This window comes from Coregonus clupeaformis, chromosome 19 (genome assembly GCF_020615455.1).
Source record: "Coregonus clupeaformis isolate EN_2021a chromosome 19, ASM2061545v1, whole genome shotgun sequence".
NCBI classification, from domain to species: domain Eukaryota; kingdom Metazoa; phylum Chordata; class Actinopteri; order Salmoniformes; family Salmonidae; genus Coregonus; species Coregonus clupeaformis.
In genome coordinates this window covers 5,446,427-5,470,129 of record NC_059210.1, presented here as the reverse complement: position 1 = coordinate 5,470,129, position 23,703 = coordinate 5,446,427, and the positions used below count along the sequence as shown (strand labels likewise).

Sequence of the window (23,703 nt, the reverse complement as noted above, 5' to 3'; positions counted from 1 at the left end):
GGACAGATTTGAAAAAAACACATCATTCCTAAAAGAAGCTGTCACATGGACATGGATCTGTCCACCAGAGCAGACAGTGGCGAGAGGCTGAGCCATTCTGGAGGCCACCAGAATATCGAGCTGCGCCACTCTGTGGCTGATGAGGGTACTGCATTCCTGCACACTGCAGCGCCTCTCAGTGCCAATGCTCCTATGTTCCACTCCTCTCTCTCACGCTCATCACAATTAGTCCAGTTGCCTATTTTTCGCAATAATATAAAAATGAGTATAAGTAAATGGTGAGATATTTTTAAAAATATTTAATTAATTTAAAGAACGAAAAAAAAGAAAAAAAATGATCTGGTTGTTGTGAAAGTGACCGAATCTCGTCCTATTGAGGTGATTGTGTTTGTCTGTTTAGAGATGTTATTTCTTTTGTAATTATTATTGTTATATTATTATTACTGTAATTTATCTGATTAGTTATTTTTTACTCAGTTGTCACCTCTTCCTCCCCTCTTACATGAACAGTGCTGCTCTGTTTGGACTTGTGACGATGATGAAACTGATTACATTTTTTTGCAATAATAGTAAATTATGATTTTTTTGCACCAAAAGCTCCTGATCTCACTCTCAGCCATGCTGACTGTTCTTCCTGACATCGACAGAATCGCGTCTCTTGTCTGTGTTTTTCATTGACAGATTTAATAAAATTGTAAATTAATGGAGTCTTGATGTGGTCTTTGACAGTTTACAGCAGTTTTCACTAAATACTACTAATATTGTAACTTGTGTCTTGAGGATAAGAGAGAAAAGCTGAGATTTTGATTCATTTTCAAACCAGTAGTGAGACATGCATATCAAATATATTTCACTAGTGAGTGTAAAAAGACACACAAACAAACCTTCAAAATGGCAATATAGTGTTATCATACAGAATGCGGAGGTCATTTGACTTGACATAACTTATTATATTCTAATACACAATAGCCATCAGACAACATTATTCTAACCGCACTCTAAAACATTATCCTAACAATACCCTGAGATTACAAGAATAGTATAAAACAATATACTAAGGATTGTCACTAATTCAGATATTTGTTCAAACTCACTTCTATTTTAATAAAGGGAAAATACTCTGCTAGCACAACTGTCAGTCAGTTTTAAAACACAGGGAAATCACATGGACCTTCAAGTATAAATGCTGTTTGTCTGACCAGCATGTAAGGTAAGGGAAATAGTGTTCGAGGCATAACACTTACATACTGTAGGACAGTTTACCACAGTAGTTATTGAAATATTTGGACACCTTAACCATGCAATGATTCACATTTCACATTACAACAAGGTATATATTTAGTCAGTCACTAATGTAACATGCGGAAGGCCAGGAGTTTTTACCAACCACCTGACCAGGATATACTCTGAAATACTATATTTTAGTCATTTAGCAGACGCTCTTATCCAGAGCGACTTACAGTTAGTGAGTGCATATATTATTTTAATTATTTTTTTCATACCCCCGGTGGGAAACGAACCCACAACCCTGGCGTTGCAAACGCCATGCTCTACCAACTGAGCTACATCCCTGCCGGCCATTCCCTCCCCTACCCTGGGCCAATTGCGCGCCGCCCCATGGGTCTCCCGGTCGCGGCCGGCTACGACAGAGCCTGGATTCGAACCAGGATCTCTAGTAGCACTGCGATGACCACTCGGGAGGTATCTATGGTAGTGTTTGAGAGCATCAACTCTTCTGACTGTTTTACAAATCACCTTGCACCTTAAATAATTATGATTTGTAGATAAGTCAGTCGGGTCAGTCAGGTGATATCTATCAAACACAGCCTATGTCAGATTTAGTGGTGTGAGGGGAGTAAGGGTCAGAGGAGGGAGGCAGCGTTCTTGAGCAGCAGGGGCTTGGCCAGCTTCAGAATGTCTAGGTTTGGGTCCAGAGACCTCCCCAGCCCCTCCAGCACCATGATGGCAAACACAATGGACGTAAAGTTACTCTCCAACTTCACCTGTAGAGAGGCAAACAAACCACAACGTCAACAGCAGTCTTGGTAGCAAACTCACATACTGTACATCAGTGGAGGCTGCTGAGGGGAGGATGGCTCATAATAATGGCTGGAACGGAGCGAACGGAATTCCACTTATTCTGCTCCAGCCATTACCATGAGTCCGTCCTCCCCAATTAAGGTGCCACCAACCTCCTGTGCTGTACATTCAGTAAATGAAGTCCATGTGCAAAATATCTAGATATGACTATTGTTGATATTACAGAAAATGTTGGTGGTTTTGAAACTAGACTTTCTCAATCCAGGACCGGTCAAATTTACCATGTGGGTGACCAATCCGAAGACTCTGGATAGCAACTCAGCCACTTGGACCTTCCCCAGTGAGAAACTGTTGCTGAGGGCATGGTCCACCAGCTCTGCCATCTCCTTCTAAACACAACAGCTATGGGTGTTAGAAGCTCATTGGATACCCCACATCCTCCATCACAATACTCAGGCAAATGAGAAGCCTCATAAACCCTCTTTGGCCTCTAGAACTTCTAGAAGAAGTTTGAAATTCATGTTTGTTTATGTGTGTGTGTGTGTGTCTCTTTCACTTGTCATAGCACCATAGCGGTAAACACGGCTCTGAGGTTTCTCAGGTCTCTGTCGCTGAGCTGGGCCACGATGCCAGCATCCAGCAGCACCAGCTGTAGAGGGGCCGGGGCCGGCCTCATGCTCACCAATACAGTGCCCCACCGGTCTGTCAGGGTGGCCCTGCCCTCGGGGTCGTCGTCACCCCCGCTACTGCTACGCTGGACCAGAATGTTACCCGGGTGCAGGTCCCCATGCACAAAGTTATCCACCAACACCTAGGGTACCCAGAGACAGACAAACGCATACAGGGGATAAGGAGCTGGTAAGCTTGATTCAATGTTAAGAAATAAGAAGGTAAACTCCCCTCCACATTTTTTGGGACAGTAAAGCTAAAACTTTTCATTTGGCTCTATACTCTATACACTACAGAATGTCACCTTTTATTTGAGGGTATTTTCTTACATATCTGTTTTACCGTTTAGAAAAGGAAAGCATTTTATGTATCTAGTCCCCCCCATCATAAGTATTAGCCAACTTCACTTATAGTGTATTACATTTAGTCAAAAGTTTAGTATTGGGTCCCATTTCATAGCAGGAAATTACTACATCAAGCTTGTGACTCCACAAACTGGGTGGATGTATTTGCAGTTTGTTTTGGTTGTGTTTCGGATTACGTTGTGTCCGATATAAATGAATGGTAAATAATGTATTGTGTCATTTTGGAGTTACTTTTATTGTAAATAAGAATAGAATATGTTTCTGAACACTTCTACATTAATGTGGATGTCACTATGATTACAGATAATCATGAATGAATCGTAAATAATGATGAGTGAGAAAGTTACAGAGGCATAAATATCATACCCCCCCAAACCCTATGCTGACCTCCCCTGTTAGTGGTAATGGTCAGAGGTTAGTATGTTTTGGGGGCATGATCTTTGTGCATCTGTACCTTTCTCACTCATTATTCACGATTCATTCATGATTATCCGTAATAATTTCTAAACAGTAAAAAATCAAATCAAATTTTATTTGTCACATGCGCCGAAAACAACTGTGAAATGCTTGCTTACGAGCCCTTCCCAACAATGCAGAGTTTTAAAATAAAATAGTAACACAAGAGGAGTAAAATAAAATACACAATGGAGCTATACATACACATGCACACACACACACACTGTATATAAAAACAGATGCGTATGAAAACACCCTCAAATAAAAGGTGACATTCTGTCCTGTCGCCTCATATAAAACATTTGATCTCGAATCCAAAATGCTGGAGTACAGAGCCAAATTTAAAGTTTTAGGTTCACTGTCCCAAAAAAATATGTAGGGGAGTGTATGCAGTACCTTCGGAAAGTATTCAGACCCCTTTACTTTTTCCACATTTTGATATGTTACAGCCTTATTCTAAAATTGATTAAATAAATACAAATCCTCATCAATCTACACACAATACCCCATAATGACAAAGCGAAAACAGGTTTTCTGAAATTGTTGCTAACGTATTAAAATAAAAAACAGAAATACCTTATTTACATAAGTATCAGACCCTTTGCTATCAGACTCGAAATTGAGCTCAGGTGCATCCTGTTTCCATTGATTATCCTTGAGATGTTTCTACAACTTGATTGGAGTCCACCTGTGGTAGATTCAATTGATTGGACATGATTTGGAAAGGCACACACTTGTCTATACAAGGTCCCACAATTGTCCATAGAGCTCAGAGACAGGATTGTGTCGAGGCACAGATCTGGGGAATGGTACCCAAAAATGTCTGCAGCATTGAAGGTCCCCAAGAACACAGTCGCCTCCATCATTTGTAAATGGAAGAAGTTTGGAACCACCAAGACTCTTCCTAGAGCTGGCCGCCTGGCCAAGCTGAGCAATCGGGGGAGAAGGGCCTTGGTCAGGGAGGTGACCAAGAATCCGATGGTCACTCTGACAGAGCTCCAGAGTTCCTCTGTGGAGATGGGAGAACCTTCCAGAAGGACAACCATCTCTCCAGCACTCCACCAATCAGGCCTTTATGGTAGAGTGGCCAGACGGAAGCCACTCCTCAGTATAAGGCACATGATAGGCCAGTTGGAGTTTGCCAAAAGGCACCTAAAGACTCTCAGACCATGAGAAACAAGATTCTCTAGTCTGATGAAACCAAAATGGAACTCTTTGGCCTGAAAGCCAAGCGTCACGTCTGGAGGAAACCTGCCACCATCCCTACGGTGAAGCATGGTGGTGGCAGCATCATGCTGTGGGGATGGCTTTCAGCGGCAGGGACTGGGAGACTAGTCAGGATCGAAACAAAGATGAACGGAGCAAAGTACAGAGAGATCCTTGATGAAAACCTGCTCCAGAGCGCTCAGGACCTCAGACTGGGGCGAAGGTTCACCTTCCAACAGGACAACGACCCTAAGCACACAGCCAAGACAATGCAGGAGTGGCTTCAGGACAAGTCTCTGAATGTCCTTGAGTGGCCCAGCCAGAGCCTGGACTTGAACCCGGTCTAACATTTCTGGAGAGACCTGAAAATAGCTGTGCAGCAACGCTCCCCATCCAACCTGACAGAGCTTGAGAGGATATGCAGAGAAGAATGGGAGAAACTCCCCAAATACAGGTGTACCAAGCTTGTAGCATCATAACCAAGAAAACTCAAGGCTGTAATCGCGCCAAAGGTGCTTCAACAAAGTACTGAGTAAAGGGTCTGAATTCTTATGTAAATGTGATATTTCCGTTTTTAATTTTTAATACATTTGCAAACATTTCAAAAAATCTGTTTTTGCTTTGTCGTTATGGGGTATTGTGTGTAGATTGATGAGGGGGAAAAACGATTTAATCAATTTTAGAATAAGGCTGTAACGTAACAAAATGTGAAAAAAGTCAAGGGGCATTTTCAGGTGGGTGTAGAGGTCACAAGACTGGACATGATTAGGCGATCTCACCATCTTGAGAAGAGTGCCTATTCCATCCTGGCAATTCTCTGCTTCACCTTTAGAGGGACCTCAGGGCTCAGGTAGTTGGATATGGGCTCACTCTCCTGAAACAGCAAAGATGTCACTTCTTCAACCTCTCCCATTGTGTTTCAATTGGTGTTGTGTCATATTTTCACCCGTTATTCATATTAGGCATCTTGGTGAAGTGGCCATCTCAACTCACCTCAAATGTTTCCACTAAAAGGGACCTGGTGAATGGTCGAAGAGGAGTTGGGAACTTGACAAAATCAACATCCTTGAAATTCTCCCGGAACCTTTCGATGTTCTTGGCTTCAAACAGAAGGTCAATTTGCAATAGAAGAGGATATTCAATTCATAACAACTAAAAACTGCACTTGAAATAGTTAAAACCTACAGCTATTCTATTGGCACTCTATAAGTACAAATACGGTGTGTACAGGAGTCGGCTACCTGGTGTGCTTGGTATGGCCCCAGGAGTGGAGATGCATATCCACATGCAGCCTGGAGAGACGCTCGCAGAAGTCCTGGAAGAGGATGTCACTGCGCATGCTGGCCCACTGGCCCAGCTTGATGAAGGTAGGACCAGAGGGCTCAGTGACCCACAGCTGGGCGTCCAGCCAGCGAGATGCCCAGTGAGAGGAGATGACAGTCAAGGGATAGAGCAACAGCAGGGGAAAGAACTTCAGGAGTAACACCAGGGCACGCAGTGCGAGGTGCACAAAGAAGACCAGCTTGTGCACCTGGACTTTGGCTACAGACTTCCTGTCTTAGATACATTATTTAATTGTACATGTTGTCATAGATTTTTTTTAAATGGAGAGAGTATCGTTCCTAGTCACACTGTGTGTCTCTGGACAGAGGTCCTCTCCACCTCCCAGATGTAGAGTGAAGGGGACAGAGGAAGCCACACAAAAGGTAGGAGAAACGCCAAACAGATGTTACTGTCCCCACCCTGTCCCCCCAGCCATTGATGGGGCAAGACAAGCTTTTCAAATGTCTCCCACATTTCAAAGGGAGAGGTCAGAGCTTGGTCCTGCAGGTTACAGAGGTTGTTCCTCTGGTTACATTTTACATTGAACTTTTAGTCATTTAGCAGAAACTCTTATCCAGAGCGACTTACAGTTAGTAGTAGTAAGTACATATTTCCTTAAAGAAGTTATCAGAAAAGTCAGTGCTAGTATGAAAATACTTTACTAGAATTCCCGTAGCCAGACTGTACCAACAACAACACTTACTGAAATAAAAATATACTTAGGCTTCTCTTGCAGAGATTAGTTCACAGGCTATAGATGAGCACTGGTTCAAGACATGTTGAAGTCACAGATATTTATGAAGGGTAGCATAATGGGTTAAGGTAGTCTAGTTCAACTCATTAAACTCTCTCAGTGTGAACCCAGAGAAACTATAACCATACAAGTATTTATGTTTTACTGATACAATAACAATACACTCCTTTGCCTTTGTTAGCCTTAGTTGTCATCAAGATGTCAGACTCATATCTAACTTGTATTTGTATTTGTACAAATGCTAATATCGGTCCCATGAATTGAATGGGATTTGTGCCACAAATGCTAAAACGTTAGCATGTGGAAACAGTGCCAGGGAAACTAAACCAAAGCATGGATTGCTGTCATACCTTTTCCATAGACTGTTTACAGGGTAAGGAAACCAATATGTAATTTGAGTGAACTATCCCCTTAAGTCACCTGTAATTAGTGAATAACTGGAAATCAACCAAAACATTGTCATGCCATGTAAGGGCCAATGTACAAGGAGCCTTCTGTAGCTACCAAAACACAATGCTGCTGGTTCTTTTGGGTGGTTTGTGGACTGGTCAGTAAATAAAAGCTCCTTTCAGAGATAAAGTCAGTGGAGGGCAGGAAAGCCAAGAGAGGAAGAGAGGCCCTTCAGAATTTTTAATTGGCTCCCGGAGGAGGCCTTCATTTAAGTATTCAGTTACGCTCAGCTTTGCCCCTTCCTGCTCCATTCCTCTTCTGAGCAGGACACTCCGTTTCCACGGCAACTGGGGCTCCAATCACCCAGCCAGCTGCAGATTAGTTCAGCGGGTGGGGGTGGATGCCAACTGCCGTTAACCCTCATCGAAGAAGAAGAAGAAGAAGAAGGGGGTGGGGGCTGAGCTGATGATGGAAAAGGAGGGAGGTACTAGAGTAAGGGAGAGAGGCAGAAAAGGGGATCATGAGAGAAGGAGGGGTGGGAAAAGTTTGAGAAAGAGAGAGAGGCAACTTCATTGAAAGAGAATATAGATAGACAGACAGACAGAGAGTGAGTGAGTGTGTGTTTGAGTGAGAGAGAGAGAAGGCAAAAGGACAGAATAACTGAAAACATTTAAGCCTGAAGGCTGAAAGGGGAGGGACTGCCTTGACTTGTTCTTTTTCAAACAAGTTTGTGGAGAATCTTGGAGAAGCTCTTTTTCTGCTTGGGAAGAAGGGGCAGGGTCTATGTTAAGTGAGAGAGCAGTTCAGGGGCAGGGGTGTAAAACTGGAGGAGAACGGGGAAAAGGCAATTTTGCTCTGTAGGAAATCATGCCAGTGGATGCTGCCAGTGTCCGATTTCACAAAATGACAAACCACTGCAAGAGCACTTCTACAGGGCTCGTCCAGCTGAGAAAGGTATGGCAAAATAAGACTTTAACTTGTGTGTGTGTGTATAATGTGTTTTGGTTTGAGAGAGATTTTGTTTTGTACTATCTGTGAATCTCAGTTTTGAACCTTTCTTTACTATGGGACTGAAACAGTAACATATTTAAAAGTGTGTTAATGTGGGTAGTGGGTATTTATTGTGTGTTTGACTGACTAAGTATTTCATGTACATTTTGGACTACAGGTAACTTATAGTGTCTCTGTGTCCGTTTGTTAGCTTGCGTGTGTGTGCGTGCGTGCGTTTGCTTGTGCCCACGTGCATTTGTATATGTGTGCGGCTGCGTGCAATGCATGCACATGTGAGCGCGTGTGTGTGTGTGTGTTTGCATATGTTTGTACTTTGATAGCACATCTGAAGATACTGCAGACCTCTTTTTATTTGAGTAATATTCAATTACGGTCTGTTCAGGCTCCGGCTAAAGTGTGTTTGAATGTTGTTCAAGTAGGGGGGGTGGGGGGGGGGCGAGAGAGAGGAGCAGAGTGGATAAGTAGATAAGTGAGGTGAGACATTCTTCAGCTCTAGGAACAATGGCAGCTCTTCATCCAGCCAGAGTAGAGCCCCTGTCCCTGTATTGTTGGGAGTCGGAGGCAGAAAGAAACATCCCCAAGGGACAGGCTGTGCGTCTCACTCACTCTCTGGGGGAGGTGGCTCTTTGTTGGCTTTTCATTAGAGCTGTGAAGGTCAAATCAAATTGTATTTGTCACATGCGCCGAATACAACAGGTGTAGACCTTACAGTGAAATGCTTACTTGCAAGCCCTTAACCAACAATGCAGTTTTAAGAAAGAATAACCCCCCAAAATCACAAAAAAATACAATATAAAATAATACAAAATAAAAGTAACAAATAATTAAAGCGCAGCAGTACAAATAACAATACCGAGGCTATATACGGGGGTACCGGTACCGAGTCAATGTGCGGGGGCACCGGTTAGTTGAGGTAATTGAGGTAATATGTACATGTAGGTAGAGTAATTAAAGTGACTCTGCATAGATAATAAACAGAGAGTAGCAGCAGCGTAAAAGGGGGTGGGGGGGGGGGGGGCAATGCAAATAGTATGGGTAGCCGTTTGATTAGATGTTTAGGAGTCTTATGGCTGGGGGGTAGAAGCTGTTTAGAAGCCTCTTGGACCTAGACTTGGCGCTCCGGTACCGCTTGCCGTGCGGTAGCAGAGAGAACAGTCTATGACTAGGGTGGCTGGAGTCTTTGACAATGTTTAGGGCCTTCCTCTGACACCGCCTGATATAGAGGTCCTGGATGGCAGGAAGCTTGGCCCCAGTGATGTACTGGGCCGTACGCACTACCCTATGTAGTGCCTTGCGGTCAAAGGCCGAGCAGTTGCCATACCAGGCAGTGATGCAACCAGTCAGGATGCTCTCGATGGTGCAGCTGTAGAACCTTTTGAGGATCTGAGGACCCATGCCAAATATTTTCAGGCTCCTTAGGGGGAATAGGTTTTGTTGTGCCATCTTCACGACTGTCTTGGTGTGCTTGGACCATGTTAGTTTGTTGGTGATGTGGACACCAAGGAACTTGAAGCTCTCAACCTGCTCCACTACTGTCCTGTTAATGAAAATGGGGGCGTGCTCAGTCCTCTTCTTTTTCCTGTAGTCCACAATCATCTCCTTTGTCTTGATCACGTTGAGGGAGAGGTTGTTGTCCTGGCACCACACGGCCAGGTCTCTGACCTCCTCCATATAGGCTGTCTCGTCGTTGTCGTTGATCAGGCCTACCACTTTTGTGTCATCTGCAAACTTAATGATGGTGTTGGAGTCGTGCCTGGCCATGCAGAAGGTAATCTATACTCTTAGAAAAAATTGTTATTCGGCTGTCCCCATAGGAGAACCCTTTTTGGTTCCAGGCATAACCCTTTTTGATTCCAAGTAGAACCCTTTCGGGTTCCATGTAGAACCCTCTGTGGAAAGGGTTCTACATTGAACCCAAAAGAGTTCTACCTGGAACCAAAGGGGGTTCTTCAAAGGGTTCTCCTATGGGGACAGCTGAAGAACCCTTTTAGGTTTTAGATAACACCTTTTTTTCTAAGAGTGTAGGTGTGAAACAGCAGTTTGTTGTGAAATAGGAGTTTGTTGTGATATAAATGTGATGGTGGAAATTGTATGGTGGATAGAGGAGTCGAGTGCACACAAATCAAGTTAACAATATTGATACTGTTGCATATTAAAATCACAGTCAAAACCAACATTTTGGATCGGCCCTTCCTCAAGGAAAGCTGAACTCAATGGAAACCTAATGTTAGTTGGGGTTACGGGAGGGGGCATTTGGGGGGAGTTGGGGTGACAGTAAGAGACAAAGGAAGCTCTGTGTGATGTCATGCCATACAGTTTACCAGGAACCTCTGCAGAGTTCTTACAGGACTGACTATCAGTCATCCTCTTTAATTCAATTAGGTTCTGACCTCCTCCTGATCCTGACTGTCTCCTGTTGTGAAATGTTCTATTAGCTTTCTACCTAAAAAAAAAAAGAAAAAATCTTCCATTCTTTACTGCGGGGCTCTGTTGTACTATATTGAGTATCTTTAGTTCTGTGATGAAGTACTGTGGATCAGTAGTGAGAGAAGGTCTGTTTTGGTTTGTGACATGGTACTAAAGCCTATAATCCTGTACTAAATCCGCATGACTGGTGGAGAGCCAGAACCCCTTGTTTTCTGTTATCAGACGCCAACAACGGCCTGTTTGATTGGATGAGCTGTTTACATTCTCTGGAGTGGCGAGAGAGACTAACAGAATGATGACAGCTGTGTGATGCTCTGCTTTGTAGATTTGGGTTTTCCCAGCCACTTACTTACTCAGTCATTCACACACACTCACACATAGATACACGGACACACAGACACAAAACCAAAAGGCAAATGAAAGTGCTTACAGTCTTAAATCTTAGTAGATGTTTGGAGAATGTTTTCCCAATATGCAGTGACACTGTAAACCTATTTTTCAGGGAACTCAGAAGCCAGATGTTTAGTATTGTGACAACTGTGTCATTTCATTTTCATTTGTCACAATTAAATCTCAGCTGGTTTGTGAAACCTTCTTGTATTGGATAAATGGATCTCAGGGAATCAGATGTGTTGACTCAAAACAGTGCTGGGCCAACCGGAGAAGTCATAAATTGCGCACTGTGCGCGCTGGGACTTAGTCAATGACAGAGCAAGCTGTCTACTCGCATGCTGTAGGGTTATGAGATGCATTTATAGTGTGTGTGACATCTGTCCCCTCTCCCCAGAGGTCCATTGTCCTGAATTTAGAACAGTGACAGCAGGTCTTTGAGGAGGACACAGCCATTTCTCTGCCCTATTACAGGAACCAGCCTTATACAGGCACTCTGCAGGGCACCCCCTGTGACCAAGGACCCTACTAGGGTCTTCAGACTGCTACCATGGACAAGCTGCTGTGGTTACCACGGTGAAGCAGCCAGAATGTGTCCTGCGGTGCTAGTGAAGGAATTCCTGATGTCCAGGATTTCTGGGGGCTCTGGTGTATTGTCTGAGTCATTATCAAAGCCACCCCCCACCGTTTCTGCCGTAGCCCACACTCCCAATACACACCCACACATACACACACACACCAACCAAAACCTGTGCTTGTAAGCTGTTTCTCATATTAAACTACTGTCAGGCCAGTGTAGACTGTTACGTTCCTCAGTGCCTCATTCCTTTATTAAAACATTCAGCTAGTGGAACACTGGCTGTGGGGAAACGGTTGGTGCTGTGATTTCAATTAGATCATTTAACAAGACAGGACAGCAATATCCCTTCCCTTCTGTTTTGTTTACATAGAGCATCTACAGTACAGTATAGGGAGCTGAAGTGTAGCGTAGCGTAGCGTACCAGGGGAAATGAGGCATAGTCAGCTAAGCCTGTACGGCGCCCTGTTAGGTGTGGGTTAGAAGAGCTAACCAGCCATGATGTGACCCATCCAAACCCCAATGTTGTTGGCTCTCCCTGAGCAACTCCACACACTGGGCTTCAGTTCCTTCCGCCACAATCATCGTAGAGGGAGAGTTAGCGTATTGGGCACGTTCTCGCTTGGAAGGAATGTGTGTGTTTGGAAGCGAAGCTGGCAACTCTATCCAGAGGGTCGCTCTCGTGTGGCTACACCGAGGACACAGCTCATTGACTTTGGCTGCTGTGGCCATGCTCTGCTCTGGGATTACAGTGAAGGTGTATAAAATAGCTACGGGGTCTGACAACAGAAACCCCCAAAGACAACCCAATAACCCCCAAAACTTGTAGCCTACTGTAGGCTCTCCTCAGATGTTCCAAATACTGCAATTAATGGAATGTACCATCTTGTTTGGCAATTAGGGGGGCATTTTAATAGCACCATTCTCAAACATTCGTATCTTAGAGTTAAAAAGATTGAATCCTCCCAGTCCAATTAAAATGTAAAGTTGCTATTTTAAAACTAAACCTTATAAAAGAGAAATGGAGAAAAGAATGCTGCTGACAATTACAGAGTCACTTTCTGATGAGAATTCAAAGAATGCCTGGAGATTCACCCAGGTGTAACAACTATATGAGTATGGCTCTAGAGAGTGATCCTGGCATCTTTGGTCATGCAGAAACACTTTATTTTGTCCCTTGCAGTGTCTATCTGTCTCCAACAAGATCACACTGACTGCTGCATAACTTTTTGTTTCAGTTGGGTTTTCTCTTGAGTTCTCTCTTGGCTTAGGCTCACAGTTTGGGTGTGTGGGGGTCAAAAGTGTCTGCTCCGCTGCGCTGTGGAGTTTTGTCTCTGGAAGACCATTTTCCCAAGCTCTCGCCTCGCACCAATCCTCTAGGAGCAGCGAGGGAATTATAAAAATCTGTTCTTGCACAGGCGTGCGGAGCGGGGTTGGGATCGGGAGCTCTGCAGGGAATTCTCAGACGGAACCCCAGAAATGTGGGTGAAAACAGGAAGAGAAGGAGAATTTGGCAGCGAGCTCATCTAGGAGAGACTATGGCTAGGAGGACAAATCTGATCCAGAGAATAAGTGAATATGAGTGCATTACAATGGGTCCAATTGGGTCCATATACACTGAGGCCTATTCAAGACTAGCCATGTCAGTTGCAGTGAGAGGAACCGACAAGAAGGGGTTTATGTCAGTAGTGTTCAAGTCATAAAGTAACGCTAAACTTATTTAATGGGACAGTTCCTTGTGAATAAAACGTGTTTTTCCATCAGCTGTTTGATCTTGGGTTAAAGTATTGAATTGCACATTTCCTTTGTGGAGCCGGCAGGTTTGGGTGTTCCAATAACAGATACAAGCATTATCTGAAATATAAGGCGTGTTCTCACCCACTATCATTGTGGTTGAGGACAAGGTGAAACCACATCTAGCTTCATCAGATGTGATGTGGTTGGTGTACTATTGCGCAAGCGTGTGTTTGTATGTTTTGCATATTTTCTGTTGATACATAGTGTATTCCTCACCCTGTGAAACCTGTAGCCAATGCTTCAGCTCCACACAGGAGACTCACAGCAGGGGCACTTTCATAACTTCCAAAGCTGCTTTTATTTGGCAAGCCTAATAGTTAATGGCCTGACTTAATCTGTCACTGGATGATTTATTGCAGCCATATGCACGTTGTACTTTCACTTATAGTATGGCTCGATCTATGTTGTGCAAGACTTTCTGATTGATGTTGTGCATCTAGAGAAGACCACTCTGAAGAGGGTCTGATGAAGTGAACACAAGAGCAGGCTTGGATCAGCTATGAAGATTGGAGTTTATGGTATTCATCAGGCTTGGATGAACTAATGCAGAGACAGACCAAAGTTGTAGCTTTATTCAGAAAGCACTGCCGGTTTGGATCAGCTAATGTATGCCACTCGATTTACATTTTAGTCATTTTGCATACGCGATTATCCAGAGCGATTAGGGTTAAGTGCCTTGCTCAAGGGCACATTTTTCACCTAGTCGGCTCAGGGATTTGAACCAGCGACCTTTTGGTTACTAGCTCAACGCTCTTAATCACTAGGCTACCTGCCGCTCCTAAAGAAAGCTTGGATCCACTAAGGAATGCTAGAATTGCAGACGTAGCCTATTCAGTAGAGCAAGCTTGGATCATTTAATAACAAGTTGTAGCTAGCTAGCTGTACTCAGTAGAGCAGGCTTCGGGATTAGCTGGCATAGGCCGTGGTCAGTGGAGCCAGCAGGGTAATTGGTAGCAGATTGGGTTGAGTGAGGGGAAGCACATGTAGGAGTCTCTTCCTGCAAGGAGAAGGGGAAGACAGGTCTGTAGAGGAGGGGATGAAGGGAGTATGGAGGAGTAGTATGCTGTTGAAATGTGATCCAGCGTTCCAGATGGGTTGAATGGCGATCGTTTACTTCTCTGCCTCCTTCACTGCTCACTGATTTGTCTTCTCCTTATCTTGTCTTATTCTTTTGCTCTTCTCTATTCTGCTGTCTTCTCCCTTGTTCTATTGCCTTCTCACCTCACTTCTCTTCCAGTCTGCTCTCAAGGTTGCTCTTTCCATACTTACGGGGTAGAGTTGAGTACAGTCCAACAACTGTCAACCCCCCTTAAAAGTAACCACACCAGTTTCTTAGTGGGATATTCTTTTTTTCTGATTTTCAGACTGTGGTGTCAGTAGCTTAAACCTCTGGTTCTGGAGCCTGGTCGTTTCACTGCTAGGCCTTAAGCACATCATTAACCTGCTAGCCGCACCATTTGCAGCATCAGTGGGATGTGGAATGGGTTGCACTAGGAAGAGAAGGAAAGCCCTTACTATTAAAAGCTTGCTGCGGTTACCGGTCGGAGAGCTGTGGGGTTTTCAGCCCATTTACAACCTCCGCTCTGACAGGTGGGTAGGAGTAAGGTCGTTTTCATAAAGACTGTGGTGCCTCCTTCTGTTTCCGCCCTAGAGTAGAACAGCAGACTTACTGTGGTGAAAGTCAGAGCAGAGCAGAGGAACTGTCAACAGAGGTCTCTGGGTTTTTACAATGGGACCGACAGAGTATCTGCCTACACCACGGTGAGGTGGGATGGAGAGGGCACAGGAAGTAGTACCCTTAACCCACATCCTGCCATTCACACTTTCTCTCTGTCTGTATGTATATAAAAAAAACACAAGGGCAAACAAGACAATAAATGTTTCTGTCATGGTGTTTGCCCAGAACAGTAGCTGCTTCTGAAATGGCAGAGTGGTTAGCCCTATGGTTATGGCATGCACCATAATTACTGTATATCCTGTGAGGTTTGCAATTGGGGACCCATTGTGGTCATATTTAATTCATTCCTACAGTCCTTTGTGGGGTAGACAGTAGAATCCCTTGTCTTGGAAGCAACTACTTACAGTTGTATACAAACCATACAATAACAAGAAATGTTATACTTGGGCGTGAAAAAGACATGACAATACATGTCAAGGTTATTTTTAGATTGGATTGATACAATAATTGTTTCGGGTATCCCCTTGAGTTCCTGTCTCATTCTGTGGCTAACCCAGTTTTGTTTCTGTCTGCTGTCCATCCTTTCCCAACGGCTAACAATGGAGGAAGAGGGGCAGGGCGACGGGGCTGAGCAGAGGCACGCCATGCTAGGGGGAGTCCCGCTGGGCCTGGACAGGACATGGACAGCCCCTGTGTGTGTGTGTGTGTGTGTGTGTGTGTGTGTATCCTCTGGGTTCCCATGGGTCGCCTGATAGGGGTGTTTACTACATCCAGTGAAGAAATGCAGGGACAGTTGGAGCTAGGGGGGTGAGAGAGAGAGAGAATTGCATTGTTAATTTGCCCACCCCCTCCATACAGCCATCACGTCCACCAGCCTTTCTTCTCCCTCTCCCCCCATCCCCTCCTCTTTCTCATGAATCTCTGTCAGACTGAAGCACGTCAAGTCAGCAGGTGAAATCCCCAGCACATAATTTGAACCAGCACATTGTTTCATATCTGGGTTCCTACAAGATCCTGCAGCAGGGCTGACAACAAATTGGCTTCGCATTACCTCTGGCATACTCTGGAACACTAGTAGAAGTTCCTTCAGAGTAAAAAGAAATTCCTCCATCGCTCCCCCCATCATATTGCTCTCCAACAGCGAGGGAGAGAGAAAAAAAATTCTGCACAGTTCGCTGTTCCGCAGAGAGCTTGCTAAATGTGAAGTGATGCATTAAATTGATTGCAGACGAGGCTTTAGCATTTGTTAAAGCAAACCACACTGTGTGGGGATAGACACGGCTCTATACTTAGCCATACAAAAAGTAAAATATATATAATCGTAGCCTCTTGCACTTCACTTCTCTGCCACAGTTTTGAGCAGCTCTCTCCATCTGCTGCTTTGCTACCTTTCTGAAGGACTGTGGTCCTTCTTTCTCCTTGGGCATGAAGTAATCATTAGAGTCTAACCACTTATGGTGAATTATCATCCTGGACAGTCACTCTTTGGTGTAGCGTCCATTCTTGCTAGCTGTGATATCTGGGGCCGCCGTGGGCGACTTATCCTTTTTAGGTATGTGGAAATGACTGAGCGCTCCCCCATTCTGGAGGCTCCCTGAGAAGAGAGGTGATGTCATGGTGTAGGTTGTTCCTGCGGGGCTGGACGTTCAGGAGGATGAAATCTTTATGAGAAGCAGCTGTGAGGAGCAGCTTGCAGGCCTCCAGAGCTCAGAGAGACTAGACCTGCAACACTACTGACAACAGCAAGACTTATCACTGACAGTACTACTGACAACTTCAAGACAGTACTACTGACAACAGAACTGACTCTGATAATACCAGGTCTAAAGCAGAGGAGGCTGGTGGCAGGAGCTATAGGAAATCAGGCTCATTGTAATGGCTGGAATGGAATTCATGGAATGGAGTCAAACATATGGGGGTTTGATACTGTTCCATTTATTCCATTCCAGTCTTTACAATGAGCCCGTCCTCCTATAGCTCCTGCCACCAGCTTCCTCTGGTCTAAACACTGACAACACCAATGACTACACAGGACCTCAGCACTGACGTCCATTCAGGTACCATAGATCATTGACATCACCAGGCCTCATCACATCAAGTCATAAATGCTGATTCCACACCAATAAACACATCACTTATACTGGTACTGATTAAATCAATGACAATGACAAGCCCATGTCTAACTCACCGTGAGGCTAGGAATGCAGACTCTTATTTAGTCACAGATGCCATGAAATGCTGGAATCTGAAGTTGACAGTGGATTGTTTGTAGCTGCCCTATTGTTGTGGAATGTCATGATGCCTCCTCTGGGCTAGCTAGTCTGTTTGACCTGTAGCTAGGTTGTGAATCCTGCTTTGTTAGTGTCCTATGTAAAGCAGACCAGGGTCCTGTGGGCTCTGTAAAAGGCTTCCAGGGCTGTCAGTGTGTTAGCCAGTCAGGGTGGGGCTGCTATTGTCCACAGTATCAGGCTCAGTGGAGTGTTTGTGTGGATGACAGCAGTTTGTCTACAGGTCTTTGTGGAACAGAGATTTGTAGCATCAACGCAGATGGTCATAGTCCCCCATCTCCTCCTTTAACACATCTTGTTCTCCTCTTCGGTTCCCTCTCTTTTTTACACGCATGCACCAGTGAATATATCACACACTCATACAACGCTCAAACACCTTATTTCTTCCACACACACTTGAATACATCTTGCACAAGCACACATACATGGTAACTGCGAACTCACATCCCTATAGTTACATTCACATCCCATCTTCCCTGTCTTACCATGACACCGTCCCCTTTGCAGTTTCCTACTAGGCTCACTCCTGTGTTGTTTATGGAACTGTAGCTGTGTCCAGACACCCAGTGACCAGCTATCTGCTGATAGGAATCTCCTGCTGTCCTGTTGGGTTTGTTATGCAACTGATGGGCCCTGCTGCTGACCCTCTGGCTAGAGCTCGCTCGCTCTCACTCATTCATTCACTCATACACACACACACACACACACACACACACACACACACACACACACACACACATTATTCTTTGGCCTTCTTGCAGGGCCAGGGGTTTACTGGTGTGTTTTGTTGACAAGGTCTGGGTATTATCAGTCAGTCCTATCTATCCTCTCTCACACACATATCAACAGTCCCAGCCCCTTCTGAACAATGCTCTTTCCCATAGTTCCTCTGCCACGGCGTGCATCGGCTGTCACACCAATCAGATGTCAGAGAGCGAAGGTCAGGGGGCTGGGTAGGTAGGGGTCAGCGGGGTCACATTTCCCGTGATGTTTTTATTGGCCGGAGCAGATGGCTTCCCTCGGCCACATCATTGTGGAGGTCGTCATCTCTCCCTTCCTGGGTCAGGGTTAACAATGGCTGCCAGGGACAAAGAGGTGGCCAAGGCCCTGTATGTCTTTCTCTCACTCTCTCTAATGGAGTTAGTTACCCCAGTAACGGGCTTGGTCCCAATAAAACTGCCCGGCAGTGCTGTCAGATTTACAGCTTTACTAGATACGGATTCACTGGCTGTCACATTCAGAGTGAAGGGGGGGTTCATATGGAGCTGCCTGCTACTGTAGTGCCAGGCTTGGTGACTCATTCAGAAACCTGGAGCCTGTAATGGTCAAAGTCAGTTACACTCAACTCAACAAAGTGTTCCTCAGTTAGAGTTGTGTGACTGAGTCCACGGAACACGTTCAACTGTAGAGAATGCAGTGTTGCAGTGGGGCAGTTAGCATTCCATCACAGAACTCATAGAACAGCACTTTGTGTTTTCACCCTGGGGCTCCAAGAAATTAAGGAGAGCTGAAAGCCACAACTATTTTCACGGTGTAATGTTATACTTGTATAATTCTTCACAATATCCACTTTCCTTCCCTCTTTCTTCTCTCTTTCTCTCCATTTGCTCTCTCCTTTCCTTCCACCCCCTCTGTGATGCGCACCCCCCTCTTGCTGACCCAGAAAATAAATTAAATGTAAAACAACACTTTTTCTGAGGCTACATACATTTTTCTTATGTTCCATCCCCCAGCCCTCGTTCACTGGATTTCTGTTAAACTTTTGTCCTGTTTGGTTTTAGTAGAGAAAGAAGAGGCAGAGAGCAAAGAGAAGGCAGGGGGGAGGTTGATGTTTCCCCTCAGACATGTGAACAGTGCTCAACTCACAGCTGAAAGTCATTTGGGCCTGCAGGCCGGCAGGCGAGGGCCTGATGCGAACCCCTCCTCTCTCTCTGGGGGGATAGCCCAGTATTTCTCCAACAGACACCAGAGAGAGGGAGAGAAGGAGGAGAAAGGGATGGAGGAGTAGAGCGAGAGAGAAAAAGATAGACAGATTAACCTCTTACCGTAACCAAGTGCATTTTATCAGCCAAAAGCATAATTTCTCCACAGTGTCAAGTTATACTTAAACACTTAAGTGGAAAAAACAACAACCCCTGATCTGTGCAGTTTCAAAACGCCGGACGAACCCACTGGGCCAATTACACAGTTGACTCTGCCAAGGAAGAGTTCAGCTAGTCAACGACTTTTATGTAATTCAGCCAAATTGGGACATATTTTCCTCAATGACTTGTTCAGCTGCTCTGGGGACAGCAATGTGTAGAATATTGCCCGACTGGGCAGGCATTCCCTGCGTCCTGAGGGCTGGGGTGAGGGGTTGCAGCAAGGTTAACTAATGCGTGCTTATTGGGGGTTGAGGGGGCGTTTGTTGGAGTGGGCAATGCTCAGGAAATGTTTAATGGCCCATGGATGCCCTGAAGCCCTCTAGCACATCTGGTTGAGGTCACACACGGACATTCCCCCATCTGTTGGTTCTGGCAACTGCTTTGTCTAGCTATGTATATGTGTGTGACATGTGAGCGTGTCTGTCCAGCAGTCTGTCTGTCCTTCTATCTGTCTGGATGAGTAAACACTAACTGCTAACAGGCATTTGCCCAGATGCGTCCCCTGCCATGTTAACACCTGTGCCAAATCATGCCAGGACGCTTGACCAGCGTTTATGGGCCTGGTCGTTGAGCGCTTGTCTAGGCTGTGTCCCAAATGGCACCCTATTCCCTATGTAGTGCACTACTTTTGATAATGTTTTTTAGCGTAATAAAGTACAGAGGAAAATATCAGCTGTGTGCTGGGGAATGGGAGGGGAGCCACGATTGATGGAGGGGTAACACGCTAAACAAAATGCTTCAGTACTGCTCTTGAACACGTTCCAGGTCTTTTTGAAGAGGTAGTTAGTCAGTGAAGAGGATAGATTGTGTGATAGGTTGTCAAGTGAAAAACGTTCCTCTCAAGTTGAACTGAATGCCGCTTCTTCTTTTGTGTTGGAATGTTGCTGATGTTTTCCTAATAGGCCTTAATTGCATTACGATAGGCTACATGGGGGAATTTGCAGTATTTTCCAAAGGTTTCCATCCATGTGCCACACAGACTCAGAGTACTCTTTTGTGTTTACTTCTGCGGTTCAACATAATTTAAAGCTTCATTTTCAAATGTATCCTCCAATTACTAATCAGGTAGGGATCTACAGTTTGGGGAGATTCCTCACAACCCGTGAGGTCTGATCCTCTCTCTGCAGTTTTGGTTTACAGGAGTTTCATGGCTCACAGAACTCAGATGGAGGCTTAAAACCACCGGTATATAGCATACCCATTAGCCTGTCCGACTCTCTCTTAGTATTTACGTATGTCTCTGTGTGACAGTCAAACTCTTTGTGTCCGACTCATTTTACTCCATGAGGAGAGTAAGTCATCCAGAAATGATCTCCTCTATCTGACAGACCAATAGCAGTCTAATTCCCCTACCTGGATACTTTAGTGTCTGTCTGACTGACTGTCTTTATCTGTCTTTCTCTCTTTCTATCCAGGATGCCAGCTGCTAGCACAATGACTGGTGGGAGGGCCCTGCTGCTCTGTACCAACACTGACAACCAATCAGTCAACGGGTATGTATTGCATTACTACTACTACTACCTGTATATATTTTACAGTCCACTCCATGGAACCCCTTAGAAACAGGCAGAGGGCAACAGTGGCAGTCAAACTGTCCCATGTGGTGCTCCAACAATGGAGGGCCAGCAGGGTAGAGGTTGCCACATGGCAGCTGGATACTGTTACTGGGTACCCTGCTGTCACTAGTGGCGAGTGAAGGCCTATAAGCTCCCCAATGGCCATACTATGTGGTCTTCTGCTTTGGACTGTATCTGTGGTAACATTTTAACCAACAGACCTTCCTGACATGGCAGTGCATTCAAATTCATGCCTGTGCCGTTGTAGACCCAACTACTGTTCATGATCTCTTGTTAGTGTCATGTCATTTCTTTCCTTGTCTTGAATCCCCACCCTTCTTTTTTGGCATATAAAGCTATAGATTTCACAACTTGAAGAAACATACCTGAAAAAGTCCAAGCAACAGAGATCTATTTTCCCCCCTCATTAGACTCCTCTTCACCCACTTCAACTCGTTCCCCTTATCTCCGCCCCTGTCTCCTCATGCTCTGTTAGCTCAGCTGGCCAGAGATGGTTGTTGTAACCCCCTTCCGGCCCAAACCGCCCCCCTCCACCCCCACCGTCCTACTCCCCACCCCTCCTTGTCTGTGGGTGAGATAGAGCTTTCCCATAGTTTCCTGCTTTTAGCCAAGCTCTCTTTATGAAACAGGCCTTTCCCTGCCAAGAAGAAGAGAACACTATTGATCCCCTGCTGCCTCCCCTCACTCCCCCTGTCTGTTCCTCCTCCACCCCCACCCCCTCCACTCTTTCCCTCCCAATCTCTTTATCTTTCTCTTTTTCTTGGCTTTGCAGTTAGACCTAGATAGTTGTTTTTCCCCTATGTTGCTCCATGCTTCATAAACTACAGCCTCAACTGAAGGCAGAGGCATTTTTTAAACTACTATTAAAAGCAAGATAATTTGCATGTTTTTCTCCAATTACTCTTCTATCTTGCTCATTGTAAAATTGTCTAAGGAAGTCGAAGGGAAGTTGTACTGGCCGTTTCTATTAGGTTTCCCTTGAGATTGCATGACTTTTCATTTTCGTATATACAATATAGCGATGTCATCAGAGGTCGGGTTTCCTGCATTTGTTTTAAAACCAAATCATTTGATGAACTGGCCTTGATCCAACATGGAGTCAGTTAGTGGGTCAGCTTTAGTTTAGAAAAGATGCATGTTAGCCCTCTGCCACCTCTCCCCCAGCCTCTCCCCCAGCTGTGTACACTTTCATCCCCCCAGAAATAGTTGTGTTGCTTGTAAACTTTGACCTCGAGTTCAAACAGTCACGACCCAGTCATCGTGCAGAAACACATATTTAGTTCTACTAGGGGTTGTTGTTTTACGAGAATTCCTACTTATTTACTCCATAAAATCAAGAGGCAGTTATTTTGTATCTGAAGTGCCTAGACAATTTTAGCATTTTTTAACATACGTACGCATAGATATTATGTGGATATCCAGAATTATGAGCTCGATGATTACAGTGCTTTGTCTACACCTGTTGTTTTTTCTGGGATGGGTTTGGCACTGCTATCTCTAATCTGTGTGTGTGTGTGTGTGTGTGTGTGTGTGTGTGTGTGTGTGTGTATGTGCAGGCTCCAGTGCTGCGGCTTGAAGGTTGGGGAGGCTCCGTCTGCGGTCCCCCAGCGGCCAGACGTGGTGTGTGTGGACAGGGACACCTCCAAGCGGCCCCTCTCCCCCCTGTTCTCCCCTCTGGATGGGCCAGGTACCACTGACACCATGCTGGCTTACAAGAGTGCCACCTCGGACCCCCAGACCACCGTGGAGAATGGACTGGTCAGCTGTAGCAAACTCAACAAGACCCCAGCGGGTCTAAAGACCAGCGCCAGCATCCGGGACAAGATCTCCCAATGGGAGGGGAAAAAGGAGACCCTCCCTACCTCCCCAGTGGTTGGAAGTGGTCCATGCCTGCTGACCACAGTGCACAAGGAACCAGAGACTGTGAGAAAGAAGGAGATCTCGGAGGTCAACAGGACGGACAGTAAGAGGTTGGTCAGCTGGGAGAGGCAGGACTCTGGGAAGGAGAATGTAGGAAAGCTGGGGGATTTACGGCCAAAGTCACCTGAGGGCCTCACTACCAGGGACAGAGAGGTGATACTGGATAGAGGATCCCTCAGAGGCAGTAGTAAACCCACAGAGACAGCCAAGGAAAATAAGTCAGTTTTGACTCACATTAAGAAACTGGAGCAGGCCATGAAAGAGGGTCCCACCAATCCCTCCTTGGTGTTGCCTGGGAACTATTTCTGCCCCCCTTCCAAGGAGGAGCAGGAGGAAGCAGAGAGGAGGGGGAACGAGCCCATATTTGGGACACTGGACGTTATGGGGTCAAGGCCTGTGGGGTCATCGCGGCAGCAGAGGTCAGGTGACCCTGAGAATGTGTACACTGAGCCTGGTGCTGCAAGTCCCTCCATCAACCCCTTACCCAAACCCCAGCGCACCTTCCAGCACCACACCCCTCCCAGCGCCTCAGGACTTGGCCTGGGCAAGGGGAGACGTAACCTGCCTCCTCTGCCCTCCATCCCCCCGCCTCCCCTACCCACCTGCCCCCCGCCAGGAGTCTGCAGGAGACCCTGGTCAGACAGAACACGAGACAGCAGCAACAGGTAAGAGACGGAGATCAGACAGAGAT

General features: G+C 45.5%; 2 protein-coding genes across 3 annotated transcripts in view; one reads left to right on the top strand and one right to left on the bottom strand.

Annotated features, from left to right (window-relative positions):
• Positions 1-1,862: 1,862 nt before the first annotated feature.
• On the bottom strand, positions 1,863-10,578 carry LOC121531489 (uncharacterized aarF domain-containing protein kinase 2-like). Its single transcript, XM_041836726.1, is given in 9 exon segments — positions 1,863-2,003; positions 2,322-2,429; positions 2,609-2,851; positions 5,516-5,541; positions 5,544-5,610; positions 5,730-5,865; positions 5,978-6,293; positions 7,622-7,690; positions 10,536-10,578. Coding segments are annotated over 9 exon segments (1,149 nt in total).
• The window catches only part of LOC121531730 (DENN domain-containing protein 2A-like), a 39,988-nt gene continuing 24,066 nt past the window's right edge, over positions 7,782-23,703 (top strand). For both annotated transcript variants that reach the window (XR_005994182.1, XM_041837135.1), the window contains exons 1-3: positions 7,782-8,157; positions 20,931-21,008; positions 22,649-23,677. Coding sequence is in view for 1 of the 2 variants with exons in the window: in XM_041837135.1 (XP_041693069.1) it covers positions 20,932-21,008; positions 22,649-23,677 (1,106 nt within the window). In the remaining variant the exon portion in view is untranslated. The remainder of the gene's footprint in view (positions 8,158-20,930; positions 21,009-22,648; positions 23,678-23,703) is intronic.